General features: G+C 45.6%; 1 protein-coding gene across 1 annotated transcript in view; it reads right to left on the bottom strand.

The window, feature by feature from the left end:
* Positions 1-22,702, bottom strand: part of LOC146830518 (complement C4-B-like) — a 554,995-nt gene that overhangs the window by 152,831 nt on the left and 379,462 nt on the right. Inside the window, exons 26-28 of the mRNA XM_085604724.1 lie at positions 17,713-17,872; positions 6,584-6,688; positions 3,651-3,819 (exon numbers count right to left, since the gene is read on the bottom strand). Of these exons, the coding sequence (XP_085460850.1) occupies positions 3,651-3,819; positions 6,584-6,688; positions 17,713-17,872 (434 nt within the window). The remainder of the gene's footprint in view (positions 1-3,650; positions 3,820-6,583; positions 6,689-17,712; positions 17,873-22,702) is intronic.

The following is a 22,702-nucleotide window of genomic DNA, read 5'->3' on the forward strand; positions in this document are numbered from 1 at the left end:
GCTATCTTGCCCATAGGATAGAACGGGGAAGGCTGTTTACATGCCTATCTTCCCATAAGGGCAAGATAGAAAATCCAAGTTTGGTATCTCTGTGTTCAGAATTTAACTATACATCTTTTTAGCAAGATGGTTTTTAAATTCACTGTGTGAGAATAGCACTTTTTAGAAAGTAGCTATTCTCCTGTTTAACCTTCCTGTGTGCCTGTGTGCTGGTTGGCTGACTGGTGTCATGTGATGGGCTAGGTGGCTCCAGGAGCCTGGATGAGTCAGCAGCAGGGTGAATAGGGAGATCTGCTTTAGATGGGTTGGAGGAGTAGCTCCTGGGTTTGAATAGGGCTGCCTCTGCCAGCACAAAGCTGGCTCCACCCCCTGCTGGCCAGGCTGAGGACTCTGCCTCTGCTGGCACAAAGAAGGCTCCACCTCCTGCTGAGCGTCTAACGACCCTGCCCCTCACTCTGAAAGGAACCAGGTGCTCCAGAGCAGAGCACACCCAGGAACCGGTTTGAGCAGGGGAATCCCCCCACTGGAACAAAGAGAGACAAAGACTTGGAGGGGTATAAGAAGAGGACCCCAGACACCTAAACTTTAGATCACTTTGGAACTAAGAAGAAACCTCTGCCAAGGAGAAAGCTGAAAAGAACTGAAGAGGAGAAGGCTGCCTGCTTGCTGTTTTGCTTTGCTGCCAAGGAGAGGGGAAGGACTTTGCTGTGTCCCCTTCTTTTGATTCTGATCTCCAAGGGCCTGAGAAGAGCTGGCTCCCTGTTAAGAAGTCCCAGGAACAAAAGGACTTCACCACCAGCTCCCCTGGAACTCTGCTGAGGGAGTTCTGACCTGCCTTGGAGTGCTTGCCCAGTCTTGGGGCCTCAGGAGGTCGTTTTGCTGTGTTTTGGGAGCTGGGAAGCAGAAGCGTGAAAAATAGTAACTGGTACCCAATGCATCATCCGATTGCGTGTCGCAAGAACGAGAGTGCGTAGAAAATTTCATCGCGGCACCATCGCAACACGCAGGGTCCCCGCATCGCCGAGTGCATCGAGCATCGTCCCGAAGCGTGAAGATTCCTGACATTGCGAGGGTCGTCGCAGAACCAGTTTGCGAGCCGCACCACTGCCGGTGCGTGAAAGTCTCCAGTCATCGTGTGCGTCGACGCAGAGTCCCGTTCCGTGGCGCATCGAGAGTTGCAGCGCCGGAAGTCAACGCTGTGCCGCGCATCGTGCCACATTGAAGCGTGTCGCATCGAACCTGTGTGTGAAGCTTCCCCCTAAGAAACCTACGCAACGAAAGCCAAAGTCATCGCATCCTCCCCCTACAGATCGGAGCCGGCGCATCCACCTCTGCTGCGTGAAGCAGGGCTTCTGCAAAGCCTCCCCAGGATCTCAGGAGTATCGCATCGCCTTTGCCATCTCCCTTGTCATAGCTTTTGGGAACCTTATCGCAACTACAGGTACTGTTGGGCACGAAAGTGTCGCATTTTGTGCATTGAGAGTCGCATTGTGCAAGACACTGACTTTTACATCCTGGAGTACTTTCTGCAAACTCTTGAACTATCTTTAAAGTAACCTTTTGAATTATATGTTGGTTTGTCTGTAGTATTTGGTCTTGTGAAGTTTTTAGTAAAGATACATTATTTTTCTAAAACTGGTGTGGAGTAAATCTGTGGTGTTTTCACTGTGTTACTGTGAGTGTTGGTACAAATACTTTACACATTGCCTTTGATAGCCTAGACTGCTCAGGCCAAGCTACCTAGAGGGTGAGCAGGGGTTATCTTAACAGTGTATCCCCCTCTCCCTGACTAGAAGCAAGGGTCCCTACTTGGCCAGAGGTACCTACCCTGCCAACTAGAGACCCCCAGATCTAACACATACTGACCCGGCTTCTCATGGGACCAGTCCATCCCAAACCTTCATACACATGCATGTCCCGGTGACACTGATCTTAACATCTTACACTATACAGCGATATCTTCCATTGCAATAAACTAAAAGACATTGATTATTGACATCTGAGAGACCTTCAGCCTTAGCAGGGAAAGGGGTGCAAATTCCAGCTTCCAGTCAACGGTCAAGAACAGAAGCTTCACCCTTTTCAGTCAACCAAGCACACAATATCCCTCTCTGTCCGTCTACCTCTATCGTGAAGTAGAATCAATTCTTACCTATTACTAAGGATGCCCCTGCTCCCTGGGAGAGCAACATTAAATGATTATGAATGACATGGTGAAGGTTCTTTGTTGGCTTGTTTCAACACTATACATATCTCTTTATATAAGGACACGTCCTGCTTACAATAAGTCAGTTTCAATATGGTTTTGACTAAACTTTTGTTATTACAGAAGCCTGACATAGTCATTGTTCTCCCCAGAGAACAGACTCCTGGAACAAAACCCTTTCAGATATGTTTTCTTAATGTCATGAAATAGCGCTCTGACTTAGTTTACACCCAATCTTTGATACAGAACATCCCCACTCACAGTTTGGAAGACAAGCTGGCTTTTTTCCCCTAAAAATAATATGTACCAGATGCATCACCGACAGGGACAGATTCTGTTTCAAGTAAGGAAAATATGTCTGACTACAACTTGATGTTTTCAATAAGCATTTTCAGCTTATCAATGGAAGGCGGTCAGAAAAGATTGTCTCCCCTCAGAGAGTTCAGCGTGGGTGCTCCTTTACCGCCGCGAAGGCGACGATTGATCTCTCTCTGTTTTCTTTCCCCAGTTTTCTCATTCATTGTGTAAGTCTGTCTGTGTAGATCACCAAAGCACCTTTGTACATTTTAATCTTTTTGGTTAAATGTTCCTGGGGTTGATGGACTCCTTCAATTTCCACGCCCTTCAGCTCATTGCAAGAAAGACTATGTTCCAGTAAGCCAGTTCCCTGAGAGGCTGCATGCATGACACTGACTGCTTTCTACTTTGCCTGTCATTGATGTCTGATGTTTGCAGATGAAGCTGGATTTCTTGTAGGTTTGAATAGGTAAGTGCTTTCTGACTGCTTATCAGACAAACCACAGGCTGCCCCTGGACACTGTTTAGACTGTTCTTCCTCTTTCTACCACCGGCTGCTGCTCAAAGTGGTCTGTACCTTTGTCCTGATGAAGACTCACCAAACCATCTACCAGGGCCGAACACGTACATCACTGAAGAATGACGGTTTTAGATTGTGTCCCGTGGAATAACTCCTATTCAAACAGGCAGGTGTGGACATCTTGTACAGTCGCAACACTAAGCACCACAGACAGAACTTTTGCTGTGTATCTTTGTCTCATATGTGTATTTATCATTTGCACTTTTAAAATACACAAGCACTGCGCGGTCCGCTCATGTTTCTAAATTAGAACCTTTGCTATCTACTATTGATAATGTGACCCTTTAAATGAACTTGCACCCTTTGTGTATTTATAGAAGAATAAATACTTCTATTTCTCAATATACTGCCATCATTACTCTTGTATCTATAAATGTATACAAATATGGAATGTTATATTAAAACATTATGGAATGACTATTATTGTCCTTGGGTGTTCATTGGTTGAGTGTTTCTATTCTTAGGTCTTAGTCATTTGTAGGAAGCAAATGGTGTGTGTAATGTGGCCACTCTCTCACTCAGTCATCCCTTATCTACTTACCACATTGGTGGCAGTGGGCTACTCACCCTTGGTCTTTGTGGCGAAGTCCATCAGGTAGCTGTGGGCCTCCTTCTTGGCGCTATCGCTGTCTGACACTAGAGTCAGGGCGTAGGCCGAGATGGCGACGGTGTAAGGGCGCTGCAAGCTGGGCAGCTTCTGTTGGAGGTACTGGGCTGCCCTCTCAATACTCAGCCTCTGCAGAGGATGGAAAGAAGAGTGGGGCACTGTGTACGGCTGCGAAGCACCCATACTCGTACGCATAGTACAGAAGAAACTGGAAGAGTTGTATCGGATGTAGGATGGAAAAACAAAATCAAAGATCCATTTCCAGAGGAAGAGAATTAGACAAGAGAAAAAGCTAATAGAGAAAAGGCAGCTTCAGTGCTGCACCTTCATTGCTCACATCATAGCAGATCCGGCTGCTGTGGGATCAGCAGCTGCCCTGGCAGTGAAACTGGGGGTCCAGTTCCGTCTACACAGGGATCCACCAGGGCCCCTATTCGCGCGCACAACATCAATGTCCGCCATCAGCCGTACAAAAAGAACAACCTCCAGACATATCACACTCAAAAATACTAAGTAACAATAAACTTCCTCAAATTTAGTCTGGCAAAGGTCAAATAATTATTACCAAGGATGCACTCTGAAAACACTCGTAAACTACTGTGGTTCTACCGCTAGTACTCACGATGATGTTCATCTGGCTTCGCCCTCGGCATCTCTGAATTTAACAATATAACAACTCACCCTCCTGCTCGAAGCCACAAATGTCATTCCGCTCTGACCACTGTGGGCACTCGTTCAAGTATCCTGGGGCAGAAGATAAATAACCACACTCTGATTGTGGCCAATCCAATACTCTCGAAAGGACAATGTTCATGGCAGCAAGATTTGTGGCTGCTGCTTTTCAGTTATCGCAACACTAACAAATGAAGCGAAGTACTTGCTGTCGCAGACACTCAAGATAACCCTCAAACTCCTCTGCATCAGACACAGCTCTACAGAGGCAGCCTACTGAACTTAGGACACAAATTCAAGAACTGTAGCCATAGATAGAAGAAAACCCAAAGCAATGTGACTGACATCTCACTTCGGCAAAGTAAAGACCTAAAATCAAGCCTTCCAAAGAAGAGCATCCACAGCAGGCTGAAATGAATTCCTACTGTTCATCCACCTCAGAGGCACGCCGCCCGCTCCGTGGTGATTGTAGCGCACGGGGGGAAACATCTAGGACTTCAGGTGAAGGTTTGTTTGGGCCACAATGAATGCCATCGTCAAGCTCCTGCCCCTTCTGCCATCAGTGCGCGTTGGTTTCCAATGATCAGTTTAAAACTCGAAAACACCCGAGGAGGGGAATGGGTAGTTCCTTCGGGGGCTACAGCTACATAAGGCGCTGATGGACAATCTAGGAGATGGAGCAAAGGTGGTCTCGCCTTTAGGGAATATAAGAAACTCTACAGCAGACTGGTAACTCTCCAAAACTGGTAGGGCTTGGAAATGTTCACTTGTCAAATAATTTGTTTGAAGGGCAAGCGAGGTTGGAGAAATGTCAGCTCAGTGCCCATCCATTTCTGCGGCATAAGCATCATTCACTTGGCGCCACTGCTCGCTTTAAGTATCCATGCTTACAGAAGAGAGTAGGCGAGAAGGTGGAGATTCTTGTTATGAAGGAGCGCACACAAATATAAGGACCAAAGCACAGTCTGATTGAATATATGTAGTTCTCCTACATCTAGTGACACTTCTGGCCGTCTCCTTGTCAGAGGTTTTCCCCAGGCTTGCTTCTCCTCCCTGGTCTGGTGGCAAAACTGCTTCACAGCTTCATTCCCCTGGCTTTCTCTTCCCTGGTCCACCACAACTCTGTATTTTGTTATTATTTGGGAACATATATGATAAGTGCTGCTGTTATCCTGAGATTTCCGTGTGTATTGATACTTTTTCAATATATCCAACCCTATGTACTGCAGGTTTATATGCAATTAAAGGGCCTATTTCAACCTGTACAGAGACCAACCTCTCAGGTCCGCTTCCATTCTCCTCTAAATGCCACCCCTTAAGTCCAGAATAACGTGAGCGTCTGAACTGGGAGAGACCAGTGAGTTGAGGATGGTTTGAACCCTAATAGGGGATGACAACTGTGTTTGATTTCACAGGTCGTTAAGCGGCATGGCCTGACATTTTTGTGTTATGTGTCCCTAATATTTATCTTGGAAATCACACTCTGGTACTGTCTCTCCTAGTGTGGATTCAAAACCTGATCACCTTCCCTGCCCTGCCCTGCTTCTCCACTGCCCTCTGCACCTGCTGGAGAAGGTTGGGGTCTTTCCCTGTTTGGAGTTTCTCGAGATTCTTTGAGGTTCAGGCCCTGCTCTTTGGTGTGAAATTATACAATGTTTTCATTTCTCAGAGGTTAAAGAGAGACAAGCAAATTATCAGAGACCCTCAAAGTCAGGAGAACCCTGGGATATATAATTGTGTAGACCCAGACTGCAGTGATCTGGTAGCAACCTGGCTGGTAGACCTGAACGTGGTCATGTCATGTGGACATGTCTATTCCTGTGCACTCTACACAATGCATTGCACTCTTGCAGATGATGTGCTTTCCAAGCGGCAGCGCCAATCAACCAATCATCTCATGCTCAAGCTAGCGCTCTGCGCAGCCAATCTACAGGCACCCTGCTGTGCCTAAACCACATCAGCCTATCAGTGACCACCTCAGCAGCCATCTTGGCCACCCCATGGACCCACCTCTCAGGCAGGGCCTCGCTGTTAGACAATGGACAATGTTAGCGCCTTAACATTACTAGGAAGATAGAGAGTGGAGTAAAATACAGACAATGAAAGATGTAACACCTAGGAGCTAGACCGAGAAACAAGCACAGGCAAAACAGTGAGAGCAAAGCATAGGTTGGGCAGAGGGGTAGTTAGCCAGGCTCAAAGAGAGTGCGATGGTGCCTACCACTTTGCTCTTGTCTGGTCCTGTGTGGACGTCCATCGTGTGGTGTAGAGCGATGGTCACAAATGCAGTGAGGGCCACCTCGCCTTCCAAGCCTCCCACGCCGCCCTGAAACAAGTCAACAAGCCGCTCAACATTGGATCTGGAAGAACAAAGCTCATAACGGTGGCAGCCCAGAAGAGAGCAGAGTGTACTGAGGCCCTGATGCACAGTTCTGGGAGGGTGGGGCTTTAAGTGTACCCTTTCTTTAATCCTTTAGAGGTTGACACAAAATGAACGATCAATTTTGGCAGAGTAATTAATTTAAAATAGTATGGTTTTTATGCTGGCATCTTCCTCAACTCAGAATGTAGTAGACTGCTTGTTACGATGAACGGCAGCCGATCTCTAGATTGTGTTTCTTTAAAAAACAGGGAGTAAACCCACAGCCAAGAGCTCTTATTATAACTTTGGAGCCCATCCGTGCCGCCGGATATGAGGTCCGGATAAAGAGCAGCCCTTGATGAAGCCTGCACCAAGGTTGGTGGTGAGGGGTTTTCTTTTCTATAGGAGAAGCACAATCTAGAGAGCGGAAATTGTTTCCCATCTGTAAAGCGCGTTCTAACTATAGGTCCTCCAGATTCCGGGATCCGGTTTGTTCATGTGACATCTTTGGATTCCTCTATGGGAGGATACAATCTTTGGAGACCCTGTACACTATGGCTGTACTTCTTATGATAAATAGGAGCAGAAGAAATCCAAAAACAGCACCACAGAGAGGCCAGTTCAGAGACTGTGGCCAGTGTAGCTGTGTACTGGTACAGGGGATGCATTGAAGAGTCCCTCAGCCAGGCTTTGGTACAAATGGAAGGGCTCAAGAGTATTCCAAAAGCAGTAATGCGTAGAGTTTCAGATGTTATGTCACGCACATACAGTGGGTTACAGTAGAACGGCCCACGACAAGGTAAACACTGACTGCTCTTTTTTAAGCACCTAACAATGCACTGAACAATATGCATAGCAACCTAGTCATTACACCAAAATATAAAATTGTAGAATCAAAATTGATTAAATGAAATAAAATACATTATGCAATGTACATCAATACAAAACGAAAAGAAAGAATGCCAAGCAAGAACCAGGAATCCTAACCTAATGCACAGAACGATCAAACAAAAATGTTCTCAACACAAACTTGATAGGCAGAGTATGATTTTAGAAAATAGACATATTACTACTGGTGGGGAGCTTGCTATGTACGGGTCACATGCAGTCACTGGAGATTCAAGGCTTGCAAAAAGGTAGGAGCTTCATGAGAGAAGCATGTGCGTTTGACTTGAATGTGAGGCTCGAAAGCCAACCACAGTAGAGATTTAAGTAACATTTCCACTGTCCTTAATAAACCAAGTGGCTGATGCTGTATACATTCTCAAAAATTATACCTTACCTCATATTTGAAGTGGCCATGTTGCGGTGCTCATTCTGGCCATCTCTTTGTCCGTATGCGAGCCAAAGAGGAAAAACGGAAGGTTCAATATTCGCTGTTGGGCCTCAAGTTGACGGCAATGGAGGGTTTCACCTCGACATCGAACACTGTAATGACTGCGACAACGGAGAGCGATGCTTTGACTTTGGGCGATGAGTCGGTGCCAATGGAGATCGACTCCTCGACGTTGACCTTGCCGGCTGCCTCGTCAACAGAGAAACTCTCACAGGCGATTTCTTCGTTGTTGGAGGCATTTTCGAAGCCGAGCCTGACGCCGAAGAAGAACAGTCCGAGACCTTACTCTTGGAAGTCGACCTGGGTCTCTTCTTCTTGTGCTTCACTGGAGATCTGCCTCTGGAGGTAGTGGATTTCTTTTTCTCTGAGAGGCCATAAAGCTGGATTCTTTCTTTCTCCTTGAGAGTGCGTCTTGGAAGATTCTTGCAGTGTTGGCAAGTCTCAGGGTTATGAGACTCAGGAAGGCGGAGGATACAAACACAATGGGAATCTGTTTTGGTCTTCTTTTGCCACAGGAGGGGCAAGAATCAAAAAGAGAAGGCACGGTCTGACAGAAAAAGGGAATTTTGTGCCAGAAAAAAGATAACTCCTTACTTCAACAGACTTCCAGGGTCCTGACTGAAGGAGCTGGAAAAAACAACTGACCAAACTGTCAGCCCGGAGTCATGATCGGAAGCTGAGGGTCATGGCTGCCTTAAAGGCATGGTGCCAGTTTATGCTTGCAATTGCTTTCATTTCTTATGCTGTTGAGTTTTCAATGCAGCCTATAGGCTAACAATGCCTGCTGTTTTGCAGGACAACTTTCTTATGTCCATTAAAGAGAGTTCAAGTGTCTTCTTGGCCTTCTGTTTTCTGTTTCCTCCAATGCAAAAGCAGATTTCCAGAGCATTCGTTAGCCTTTGTTTTTTCTTGGAGGCTGCACTGGTTTGTGAATAAATAATATAAATATATATAAATTGCTGTATATTTATGTTTTATATATCATTTTATATATGTTCCATGGTACCCATGCGTGGGCGGGAATATTCAGTGCGTATGGCTTTGATTAGGATCATCTTGAAGAGAACTCCTTTGCGAAGCCCAAAACACCCTTTTTAATACATATAAGTCAGCCCAGGGTAGGCCCTAAACAATGCAATTTATTTAAAAATGTGGACATGAATTTTCAAGTTTTACATGTCCTGGTACTAAAAACTCACAAATTTCACTACTGTGAGGCCTACCTCTCCCTTAGAATAACATGTGTTGTGTGATTACATTTAATAAATGATAACTTTTGCTTGGGAGCAAGTGGTAATATCATGTTTGGTGTCTAAGAAATTGATATTTAAAATCCTCTTTAATTGTAAAATCGGATTTTAGTTCTCAATTTTAAACATGCTTCATTCTGAAAGGCACGTTTTTCTGAAACACCACAGAAGTTACACCACGGGAAGAAATCGATGTGTTTCACTTCATAAGACACGCCGGTCTGCCGGAGGTTAGGAATGATTCAAGTTCGTTCGAAGGGTGCAGTTTACGGACTACCATAAAGAGCAGAAACCTGCTTCAACATGTACGGAATAGTTGCACTATTGAAGAAACCACTATGAACGGAACTCACTGCGTGCTCCAGAAGTGTACAATAAGGAGAAAGCACTGACCAAGTCCCGGTACTGAGGAGAGCCCCAGAAATTACAAAAGGCTTCAAAACGTGTTGACCAAGCTGGTTGGGGGAAGATATAACCTGAACAGACTAGCAACAATCAGGAAACACGGCAAATTGCCTGTTCTTGCACTACAGAATCCCAACAAGCTTACACTGTCAAGATGTAGAACATGATTGAATTTTAAATGTAAATTCCGCCATGTGCTTTGTTCTTAGATTGAAGGACTGGTCTACTTCACAATTGTTTTGCCTTTTCATTTAAATGTTAATTTTTTTGGTATGTTTAATTATAACTGTGAATGTATATATGCAAAAAAGAGAAAAAGTTGCCCTCCTAAGAAATACATGCTATGAATGTTTAAAGTCGTTTTCAAACTAAAAAATGAGTGTGAAATAAATCACCAAGGCCACTATAATTGCAAATGTGGTTCTTATAGCGAAATATTATAATTTGACTAGAGCACCTAGGCACTGAAATTGTTGATATTACTTTATAAGCGGCCCAGTCTGGGTGCTAGTAACAGGCCCAACCCCCCACTTTTATAACTTTAATAAAGTTGGCATTTTTTGTTACCATTTTGTGTCTGCAGCCCGTTTCCTTGATCACATGACTGACTAGGTGTAGTTGGTCTTTGTATATTCCTCTCAGACAGCCAAACAATAGAGGGACTAAGTGTTGTCAGGATGGGCCACCTTAGCAGGACACGGGTAGAGCTGAGCAGAGACTCACTTGAACTTCAAAGACCCTGCCTTAGCACACACACAAAGAACTTCACACTAGCCTTTTGTGACTTTAAGACCCAGTAGAGCCTGGGCAGTTAGGCAGTAAACTCCAGATATTTCTGTGTGGGGAAGAGTCCCTAAGGTTCTTCCAATTCAAAGCTAGCACTAGGTATAACAAGCATTTGCAATGTAATCGGTCTCACCTTTGGGACCTTATATGTATTTAGCTATGCAGCACATTAGCCTGGGTGCTGAAACATCTACAGTTCTTTAACATGGAGGGAAACTAAGCACCAAACTGAGTGACACGCCAGGTATGGGAACAAATATTGCCTTTCAGCAGGAAATGGTATAGTCCAAAGCTATGTTTTTAATATGAAATCAGGGCCTTCAGTGGTCATATCACTGAAAATACAAGATTTGAAGAAAATATTATTGTCTACGTGTGCTTGTGGAAGACAATTTCTATGGACTGGAATCTAGAAAATACTAAAATGATTCTGGTATTTTACTGACCTCTGCTGGTCATTTTCTATCAAGAATGTTAAATAGAGGCAGTTGCCAGAAAAATAAAAAAGAAAGTCCCTAAGCAGAAAGCAATTCTGGTATTTTACTGACCTCTACTGGTCGTTTTCTATCAAGACAGTTAAATAGAGGCAGTTGAACAAGCAGAAAGCAATTCTGGTATTTTACTGACCTCGACTCAGGGCCGGACTAGGGCCCAAAACTGGCCCTGGCAAAGTGCTCGGCCGCCCCACCCCGGGGCTTTGGGGGGTGCGGCCGAGCTGTTTGGCATGGCCAGTATCGGCCGATTTTGTTACAGAGGCCGATATTGCTGCTATGCTGCAAAAGTGGCCCTGTAACAAAAAAGACCCCCACCCTGGTGGCACACGGGGGAAATGCCCTGTGCCCGCTAAGGCCAGTCCGGCCCTGCCTCAACTGGTCGTTTTCCATCAAGACAGTTAAATAGGGGCAGTTGAACAGAAAAAAAGTCCCTTAGCAGAAGCAGACAAGTCCTAGGGCTGATCTCCAGAGCCCACAAAGTACAGACACATATAAGGATATACTAAAGTATATACAAGAGGTCTTGAATGCTCAACCTAAAAATAGGACCCTCAGACTCACTCTTCAGTTCACTTCCGGGCCTGTGGAAGGACTCTCGAAGGACTGCCCCGCTATCCATGGCCTGGTGTGTACTTCAAAGGACTGCCCTGCTGCACCAAAAGGACTGCCCTTCTGCCTGAAGCCTGCCTTGTGCCCTCAGAGGACTGGCCAGCTGCTAGAGACCTGCTTTTCTGCTTGCACCCAGGACTACCAGAGTGACTCCTAGGGCCAGTTCGTTGGCCTCCTGATCTGAGATTCGGACAGAGAAAAGGCTCCAACCATCTTGAACCCGCACCTGGAACCAGCCAGAGTGAGTCCTGACCCTCCAAGTGATACACCCCCTGTCCTGGGCCCTTGAAAGTTCTGCTAAAGGTGCCAAGAACCTGTGATAGTGCAGTCAGCTGCACCTTGCTCGTAGTACTAGCTGATAATTTGCTTATTTGTACAGATCAGAACTAGTTCTAGTTATTTTTTAGATTTATGTACTGCTTTTAAATTTGCATTTTAACTTACTGCACTGTGTTGAATTTGATGTGTGGAGGGAGGCGGGAATCGAACCCTGAGTGGGAGGCAGCTGAGCTGATAATTAGAAACCGCCATTTCCTTTGATGGTGCGGTCTAGTTGTTTCAACCTGGGGATTATGAAACAGGACGGTGCGTGAGCGCGCTCAATCCCGTGATAGTGCAGTCAGCTGCACCTTGCTCGTAGTATTAGCTGCTAATTTGCTTATTTGTACAGATCAGAACTAGTTCTAGTTTTTTTTTTAGATTTATGTACTGCTTTTAAACTTGCATTTTAACTTTCTGCACTGTGTTGAATTTGATGTGTGGAGGGAGGCGGGAATCGAATTTTGAGTGGGAGGCAGCCAAGCTGATAGTTAGAAACCGCCATTTTCTTTGACGGTGTGGTATAGTTGTATTAACCTGGGCATTATAAAACGGGACGCTGCTCAAGCGCACAGCAGGCGCGCCGCTGGTGCGCCTGAGGCAAGCCCATCTGCGCCCGTCAGCGTCCCGGAGGCAGCCTGTGCCGGAAATGCTGCCCGTTTTCCACTTGATCACATAAATCGCATAAGTTACTGCAGAGCAAGGCTAATTGATATTGGCAAGTGTGTGAACTGCTGCTCCCACTTTTCCCTTCAGGCAGATGCCTTGCCTGCAAACACTGCAATTGGGCCGCCTTCCCCCCTCGCAGCGAGACGCGCGTGGAGTGCAAAGAGAAGTCTAACACCGGCGCCCACTCAGACCAAAAGCATGGGGAAGGGAGTCAACTGAAGGCTTTCCTACAAAACACCCAGTCAGTAGAAACAAACAAGTTTCAGCTCTTTGACCTTCTAATAGATTTAACGCTCGATATTATGTTTCTAACCGAAACGTGGCTAAACGAAGGCTCTAATCCCACCATTGCTAGTGGGATCCCCCCTGGATACCAGATCCAAAGAAAGGATCGGCCAGGGGGCAGGGGCAGGGGCGGGGCTATGGCCATATTCTACTTGCTCTTTACTGCCTACCATGTTGATAGAGGGGGGCGAGAGCCTCGGCTTCCTTCTTGCCGTATCTGCCGTATCGGCCCTACTGGGCCAACTGGAAAGTTCACAGAGTCTATTAGCCACGCTATCTACCCTATTGCTGCCAAATACAGTCACTGCTTGGTACTCGGGGATTTTAATATTCTAATGGACAAACCAGGGTAACTTGAGCCCATGGGGCTGTGCGAATCTCTGGGCATACTCTACCTGGCCCCTTATGTCCTCTTCTCTACCCATGAAAGAGGTCACACTTTGGACCAGATCTTTTCCAGGCAGCACTCCCCAACCCACCGACCACGCACGCAACCTCGGCTTCATCCTGGACTCATCCCTCACCATGACCAGACAGGTGAACTCGGTGACCTCAGCATGCTTCAACACCCTCCGCATGCTCCGCAAGATCTTCCGCTGGATCCCCACAGACACCAGAAAGACCGTCACCCACGCCCTCGTCACCAGTCGCTTGGACTACGGAAACACCTTGTACGCGGGCATCACCACCAAGCTGCTGAGGAAACTCCAACGGATCCAGAACGCTGCCGCAAGACTCATCCTGGACATCCCTCGCCACCACCACATCTCAGGACACCTGAAAAAACTCCATTGGCTCCCCGTCAACAAGAGGATCACCTTCCGACTCCTCACCCACGCACACAAAGCCCTTCACAACCTCGGACCCAAACTCATCAACAACCGCGTCTCCTTCTATACTCCTCCGCGCACTCTACGATCCGCCGGACAGGCCCTGGCAGCCGTACCCCGCATCCGCAGAGCCACCGCCGGAGGAAGATCCTTCTCTTTCCTGGCAGCGAAGACCTGGAACTCTCTGCCCAGCCACCTTCGCGCCATACCTGAACACCTCTCCTTCAGAAGGCAGCTCAAGACCTGGCTCTTCGAGCACTGACCCCCCCCCTCCCCAGCGCCTTGAGACCCTTTATGGGTGAGTAGCGCGCTTTATAAATGCGAATGATTGATTGATTGATTGATTCCACCGCCAGTATAGAAATGGACGCGCCCTTCCCCATAGTATGGTCTGACCATTTTCTGCTTGGTTTTAGAGTCCATAAGGAGTCAGGTAGCCCTCATTCATATTGCAAGCTTCGCGCCAGCAGTTTTAGGTCGTTTCATTAGTTTACCTCGGAGGCGTTGCATACTGCACTTAGCCTCCACCCTATCCCTCACAGCGGAAACCACAAGAGTGATGTGCTCTCCTTGGAAAACTGGCAACAACTCCGTTCCCTGGTGCTTGCCCCTCCTTCCACTCGGGAAGCAAAAACTAGCAGAGCCTCGGCCCCATGGTTCACGGAGGCCCTTAGGAAGAGCAAAAGTGCTTGCAAACGCCTGAGAGAGCGTGGCGGAATAACTTCAATCCCACGGACAAAATCACCTACAAACTGGCCCTGAAAGTCAACTACAGTAAAGTCCGCGAAGAAAATAAACTTTTTCTTTCCTCTAAAGTCGAACAGGCCGGGAACAAAAGTAAAGAACTTTTTAAAATGGTAAAAGACTTCTCATCCCCTAATGTAATTGACAGCCCATTTGCCCCTACCAGTGATTGGACTAACCACATGGCCCGCTATTTTTATGACAAAATTGAAATCATCCAAGATTCTTTTGAGACGCAGCCCCTGGTGACTTTAGTAAACACGGGTCCGCCCCCCGTGCTAACCCTAATATTGGTTTTTCCCTCATGCAGTTTCCTTCTATCACTTTGGATAAATCCCTCAAGATAATGAAAGCACTAAAGTCCTGTGCACCCTCCGACCCTTGTCCAGCAAAATTGCTGGCATCTATTGTTGAGGTGATTAACCAAGTCGTCAACTTGGTCCTGAACACCTCTCTGTATGAGGGGCAAATGCCGGAGAGCTAGAAACACGCAAAAATGATCCCGCTTTTAAAGAAACCTGCTGCAGATTCATTGGTAGCCGGTAATTACAGGCCAATATCATTGCTGCCTTTCTTCTCCAAGGTTTTGGAGAAATATGTAAATACAGTCACCACGGAATATGTGAAGATCAACCATTTACTTCACCCAAGTCAGTCGGGTTTCAGAGCAAACTTCTGTACTGAAACAGCCTTATTAGATGTCTCTGAAACTATTAAAGCAACACTAGACAAAGGTGGCAACGCGGTACTGGTATTGTTGGACCTTTCCACGGCCTCCACGACCGACTCCTGCGAAGACTCCAGGAGTGTGGCATTGGTAGCACGGTACTCAGATGGTTCACCTCCTTTTTAAGTGGACATCGGAAAACAATTTGGTCCCCTCCCTTTTCGGCTCACATCCCCCCTATGAAAGTAGGGGTCCCACAGGGACCCGACACTCTTTAACGTGTACATGGCCCCCCTTGCGCTCCTAGCTGAGGAATACAGTGCTAAAATAGTATCCTACGCCAATGACACACAATTGTTGTTCACCTGTGCTAAGGGTGCCAACTTTAGATGCGGTGAGATAAACGCCTGCTTGACGGAGGTGTTTTCCTGGCTTAGACAAAACCAAATGAAGTGTAATCCGGAAAAGTGGGAGATTATTTTCTTCTGCTCTAATCCTGGTGAAGCATGACGCCAATGGTGGCCACAGGATATGTCCCCGCCTGTAACCTTAATAGCACCGTGAAGAACCTTGGGGTCAAGCAAGACGCTGACCTGTCCATTAAGGCTCAGTTTCAAACTGTGGCCAGCACCTGCTTTGGGCTATTGAAAATATTAAAGAATTTTCTTCCCCTGCTCCCAGTCTCACACAGAAGGATGTAGTCCAGGCCCTCATTGTATCAAGGCTGGACTACGTCAATGCCCTGTACCTGGGCCTCCCTGACTATCTACTAGGTCCCTTGCAGGTGGTTCAGAGTGCGGCGGCCAGAGCTATTCTTATGGTTGGCCCCAGGGAGCGAATGACCCCCCACTTGATATCCTCGCACTGGCTACCGGTCCAAAAGAGGATCCATTTTAAAGCGCTAGTCCTGGTCTTTAAGGCCCTTCATAATACAGGGGAACCTTACATCAGGAAAAGGATTCAGCATTATGTCCCACAATGGACTTTGAGGTCCTCAGTACAGCTCCTGACGACCATTCCAAAGTTTTCCCGCTCCCGTATGGGTGGTCGATCCTTTCAAGTGGTGGCATCTCGGCTATGGAATAGCTTGCCACTCTCTCTTAGACAGGTGCAGGATCTCCTCGCCTTTAGGAGGAAATGAAAAACCTGGCTATTCCAACATTAGATCTAGGCCTACCTGCTTGTTGTGCTCACTGTCTGTCTCGTGGTCTTTTCAGCGCCGGGACACTCTGTGGAGTAGCAGCGCACTTTACAAGTACCTAGTTACATTACATTACAGAACCGAGAAAAGACTGAGACCAACCTGCTTGCTAATCCGCCCATGGTGCAGCACAAGTTGCCCTAACTTTGCGGAAGCTCCTGCTAAATTCTTCCCCACAGAAGTAAATCCTGTTGAGCTGCTCCTCTTTGGAAGGATATACGGCCTCCTGCAGCCCTCATCGAATACAGCCTGCAGCTTTGTCTCGCTGGACATTTTCGACTTCCAAATGGAAACATCTTCACTGTAACTTCGTCCAGCAGCTACCCGGTGACAACACCTCCTTCTTGGACTCTGCCAACTGCCTTGCCCCGCTAAACTTAAACTTCTTAGACATTTACATTTGAAATTTCTTCTAAGTCTAAAGGTAAGCATAGACTGGGTGAATTCGAACCACACTTCATCGAGGTCTACCAGAACTTTCGACTTTGCCATGGTATTGTACAACTAGATGTCCGCAGCTGGCGCTTTGATCTTTTAGGCACTAGATTTTACTAAAAACGTTTAGGGGCATCAGTGCCTGTACAGGAGCTTCTAAACGTTTTGTTTTACAGACAACTTTGAATGTTGCCTGCAGCATATTATCATTGGTTGGATGATGCTGGTTGCAGCGGTTGCTGTACAGCTACATAATATTCTATGTATGGCTGAGGGCAGCTATGGCCGAAGAATGCATTAGGTTATGTTTACCATCTCCCACTACAGCCTGCACTGGTTGGATACACTCAGGTCATAACAGCATGGCATGGATACAATGGATAATGCCATGGCATAGAGCATAGTGGAACTTTAGTAAAAAGGTAGAGCAGGCCGACTCTGTTCTTCATTATTGTATTGTCAATAGAATACCAGTGAGCTGGGTAAAAATAACAGCTAACAAAGTGTCAAGAGACACATCAGTCAAAATAAACCTATTAAATTAACTGAAATCAAGTGAGAGACTCGCACTGCACAGTCCTGTATTTTATTTATGTTTGATGTTTTTGTTCCGCTGTGGCCCATTGACATCAAAACACAGATAGGCAGACATGTTGGGGTAGCACATATGCAGGTGGCAGGGACACTTTCTTCCATTGCAAGGATGCTGGTTCCAAGCACTTGTGCCTCAGAATTCTCTGCAGTGGGGACAATGGGGAGAGGGAAACCAGGAGACTACGGCCTACCCTCATTGCATCAAGACACAGATAGTCTTTAAACCTCCATCTTCCCAATATATTCCTAGGTTAGGAGAAGCAGGAACAGCAACACCCTCTCAAGTAGGAGTAGCTTGTGTAGAGTAAACACATTATTTGGACCTTCTCCCTCTTCCTCCTGAGCCAGAACATGACCCTGATTACCTGCATCTCCCTTTGCGAGACCGGTGCTGGATCCCTGAAGGCCCCGCTATTCTCCTCCTGATGCTTCATCACAAAGTCCACCGCTGTCAGGATGGTGCCATCATTCATATTAATGTGATCGCGACAAATGGAGAGTATCTTAGCAATGAAGGCAGTAAGCCTGAAAGAAAGAACGACATGAATTTCATGACATCAGGGGACAGAGTACAAACACAATAGAAACCACCACTATGTCTCCCGATTCTTGCAACATGACAAGAGATGAGGATGAGGTAAAAGGCCATTTTGTCAAATGAAATTAATGAAATGGTTGGTTATGAACTCTTTGTTGTCCCTTTGAACCGGAAAATAAATGATGCTCAAACTGATGGGTATTTTGAGGTTAATGGCTGATTTAATTGAGGGATAAATACAAAAGGTATACATTAATTTAAATGTAATATTGAAACAAAATTATAATTTAGGACTGTAATCAATCTCACAAAAAAGCATGAATATTTGGCTAGAAACTTACACTGAAATTTAGCAATATTGATCTAATACCCCTTACGTCTAATGCTTGGCATTTACCTGAAGTAGTCGTCCGATTTGGTATTTCCATTAGTAGATTTCAGTCTAGATAAGTGGGTTTTAAAGTCACTAGTAATTATATTATATCCTAGAGAACAAATCCTGGATTGAGCCAACAAAGCTGACCAAATCCACTGGCAAGGAATTCTTTGAAGAAGGTGGTAAATAAACGTGTAGTATTTGTACTTAAGCTTCTCCCCTGTTGCTTTAACCCTAGCTACTCAGCCAGTGTGAATGTGATGCATGGAATGTTGGAGTGGTGATGATGAATGGAATGTTTGGGTGCCTGTGAGGTGAGGTGTGACAGTGGAGTATGGACTGAGCAGCAGGCAGGCTGCTGTACATGAATTTACCAAGCTACAACTAAGACTAAATAAACTTTCTTAAATTACACTTCAGCTACCTGATCTTCCTTATTAGAAAACCATAATATTATTAATATTCAAAACATCATCTGTTAAAAAAACAAATGGTTAGTTGCCCTCTCTGAGCTTTAAGTTTAAGTTTCTCAAAACCCATGCTGTCATTTATTGCCGTTGTTCATTATTCAATTTTACTTCCCAACATATTCATATTTTTTCTAGAAACTATCTACCAAATCAGAATAACTAAGTTAGAAGCTTATTGGTAGCATAGTTCGATGACACAACAAGCAAAACGTATTTCGCAAAAGAACAATTTGTATCTTCCACAACCGAGAATGATGACTGACCTGGGGCTGAGACAGTGATGGACTTGGAACTGAGCCAATTGTGATGGCCTGAAGCCAAACTAACGATTGATTTGGCATTGAACCAATGACGAGCCTGGGATTGAACCACTAATTAATGTTGGGACGAGAAATAATGGACTTTGGAACGATGGCCTAACATGTGAGTCTATGATGATGGGCCCGGGGCAAAACCAAAGATTGACTTGGCTGTCAGCTATTGATTGACCTGGGGCCGAACCTTGGAATGTTGAACAATGGGCATTGGACTGAACAAATGTTGGCTCTGGAACTGATTCAGTGATGGACCTTGAACTGAGCCAGGGATGGACCAGCGAGTAATCAAATGTTGGACCTCTCAATGCACTAATAATGGAGCAGGTGCCAATGAGAAATGATGGAAGGAGCCATTGGTGGAACTGAGACTGCTCCAATGATAATAGACCTGGGACTGAGGCAAGCATAATGGGCCCGATTCACAGAACTAACTTAAGACAAAATCCTAAACTTACTACCATTTTGGTATTCACAGAAGGCACTTACTCATTTTGGTATTCCCAGAAGGCACTTACTCATTTCGGTATTCACAGAACTTAGGAGTCCTAACTTTAGGACTCCTAAATGCCTTCTGTGAATACCGAAAGTCTTAAAATTAGGATTTTTCTCAGTTTAGTAGTAGTATAGTTAGGACTCCTAACTTTAGGACTCCTAAATACCTTCTGTGAATACCGAAAGTCTTAAAATTAGGATTTTTCTCAATTTAGTAGTCCTAAGTTTAGGACTCCTAACTTTAGGACTCCTAAATGCCTTCTGTGAATACCGAAAGTCTTAAAATTAGGATTTTTCTCAGTTTAGTAGTAGTATAGTTAGGACTCTTAACTTTAGGACTCCTAAATACCTTCTGTGAATGCCGAAAGTCTTAAAATTAGGATTTTTCTCAATTTAGTAGTCCTAAGTTTAGGACTCCTAACGTTAGGACTCCTAAATGCCTTCTGTGAATACTGAAAGTCTTAAAATTAGGATTTTTCTCAGTTTAGTAGTAGTATAGTTAGGACTCCTAACTTTAGGACTCCTAAATACCTTCTGTGAATACCGAAAGTCTTAAAATTAGGATTTTTCTCAATTTAGTAGTCCTAAATTTAGGACTCCTAACTTTAGGACTCCTAAATGCCTTCTGTGAATACCGAAAGTCTTAAAATTAGGATTGTTCTCAGTTTAGTAGTAGTATAGTTAGGACTCCTAACTTTAGGACTCCTAAATGCCTTCTGTGAATACCGAAAGTCTTAAAATTAGGATTTTTCTCAATTTAGTAGTCGTAAATTTAGGACTCCTAAATGCCTTCTGTGAATACCGAAAGCCTTAAAATTAGGATTTTTCTCAGTTTAGTAGTTGTAAAGTTAGGAGTCCTAACCTTAGGACTACTAAACTGAGAAAAATCCTAATTTTAAGGCTTTCTGTATTCACAGAAGGCATTTAGGAGTCCTAAATTTAGGACTACTAAATTGAGAAAAATCCTAATTTTAAGACTTTCGGTATTCACAGAAGGCATTTAGGAGTCCTAAAGTTAGGAGTCCTAACTATACTACTACTAAACTGAGAAAAATCCTAATTTTAAGACTTTCGGTATTCACAGAAGGCATTTAGGAGTCCTAAAGTTAGGACTCCTAACTTCTGTGAATACCGAAATGAGTAAGTGCCTTCTGTGAATACCAAAATGAGTAAGTGCCTTCTGTGAATACCAAAATGGTAGTAAGTTTAGGATTTTGTCTTAAGTTAGTTCTGTGAATCGGGCCCAAAGTTCCTAGGAATGATTAAATAATAAAAGACAGCAACTAAAACAGATAATGCACCAGGAGCTGAGCCAGAGATGACAGGTCTGGTACCAAACCAGTGACAATTAACCTGGGACTGAAACACCCATGGACCCGGAAATTCAACAGTAATGGGCCTAGAACTGAACACTGATAAACATGAACTGAGCTATTGATGGACCTTGGCCTGGACTAATAAATGAGCTAAGATAGAGACACCTAATTCTGGGCCACTCTTGGTCTGAACTATTGACAGACCAGCGAGAGTCAATCATGGGTCTGTGACTGGCCCAGTTACTGAGCCTATGATGGACTGGGACTGAGCAGTGCTGGGCCTGCACCAGAGCACCAACTAAACCTGAGTCTAACCCATTAATGTCCCTGAAACTGAGTGAGTGTGGGGAACTTTAAAATCGAGGAACGCCTTCTTGCTGGGAGACCTACCTGCTGTCCTGCTGTCCTGTTGTGCCTGTGCTGCTGCCGCCGCTCCTGGGCCCCTCACGCTGTGTGTCTCCCCCGCCGCCGCCACTACATCTCGCGGCCGAGAGCGGGGGGAGACTACAGCTCCCAGGCTCCTTTACGGCCGCTGACGCCACCCACGCGCCCGGAGGCGCATAAAAGAACGCGCCTCCCTCCGCGTCGCGGGACGCGCGCGGGTGGCGCCGGGCTAAGCCCGGGCAAAGGGCGGGCCCTCTGTGGCCCTCAGAGGCCTGAAAAGCCTGGCCTGGGCTAGAGACCCTGGTTGCGCACGTATCGCCCATCTCATATGTACAGGTGTAGTGAGTGTTGCTTTGTGGGGGCCAGTATTTGTGTGATTTTCCTGTATACATTTTGCTTGCAGTCAGAGGCCAGTATCAAGTGTACTTGATGGCCAAAGGTAAAAGTGAGAATACTCAGCATGGGGTGGGTACCCTGGACAATTACCTAATTAAGAAGGTAAACCAGATCAATAATGCCAGAAGGGCCTCCCTAGGAAAGGAGACCCCTATCATGATACCTGAAGAGTCGTCCCTCACACTGGTGGATACACATGCGCCTAGTAATCCCATTATTAGTGTTGGGAACATTGTACTGACTACAGCTCAGCTGCATGATGAGAGACACGCAGGTCAGCCAGTTAACTCTAGGGTTTATCATGAGCATGCCCCGCCACCCGCTAGATCAGTAAGAAAATATAAAAAAGCACATCGGAGGCATAGGGGGAATGACAACCAAAAAAGAGTAGTAACCGCTAACCATAAAAGGGGCTCTTTTATGCAGTTACTATCAGGAACAAACTCTGCTATGGGGGATTCAGGGACTGTGAGACCATCAATGACTAATTCTACCTACTTATTAGTAGACCATACTGATTTACCTAATTTTGGAGATACGGAGGATACGGGGGAAGCCCTGGTTAGCCCCTGCACCGACGATCCTCCCTTTAGCACGCCCGATAATACTTGCGAGTTTTTGCCGAGTTTCTCCATTAGCATGGACGAAGAAGGGTCATCATATCCTCCTAGATTTTCCCCCGAATCTTCCTCAATCTCAAAAGACACGTCTCCACATACCGCACTATTAATGAGGGAGACCTCTTGGAAAAAATCGAGCACTTGGTAAAATCCTCAATGCAGCCCCTTTTTGAAAAGATTATGACGATTAACACGCACCTGGATCTGATTGAGAAAAAGGTAGAAGAAAACTCACTTTCACTTTCTGGATTGGCGAAAAATCCAGGTAATACGAATCCTAGTAAAATACCCGTAAAAGTGTCGACAGAGGCAATACCAGCTCCATCACGTCCCACGACCACTTTAAAACCTAATCAGTGTAGACAAATACCATCTTGTCCTTCTCAAATTAAAGTGTTATCCCCGCCCTTGTCGAAGAAAAAGTCTGTTCATAGGTTGGAACCTCA

Source organism: Triturus cristatus, chromosome 5_1 (genome assembly GCF_964204655.1).
Source record: "Triturus cristatus chromosome 5_1, aTriCri1.1, whole genome shotgun sequence".
Taxonomy (NCBI): domain Eukaryota; kingdom Metazoa; phylum Chordata; class Amphibia; order Caudata; family Salamandridae; genus Triturus; species Triturus cristatus.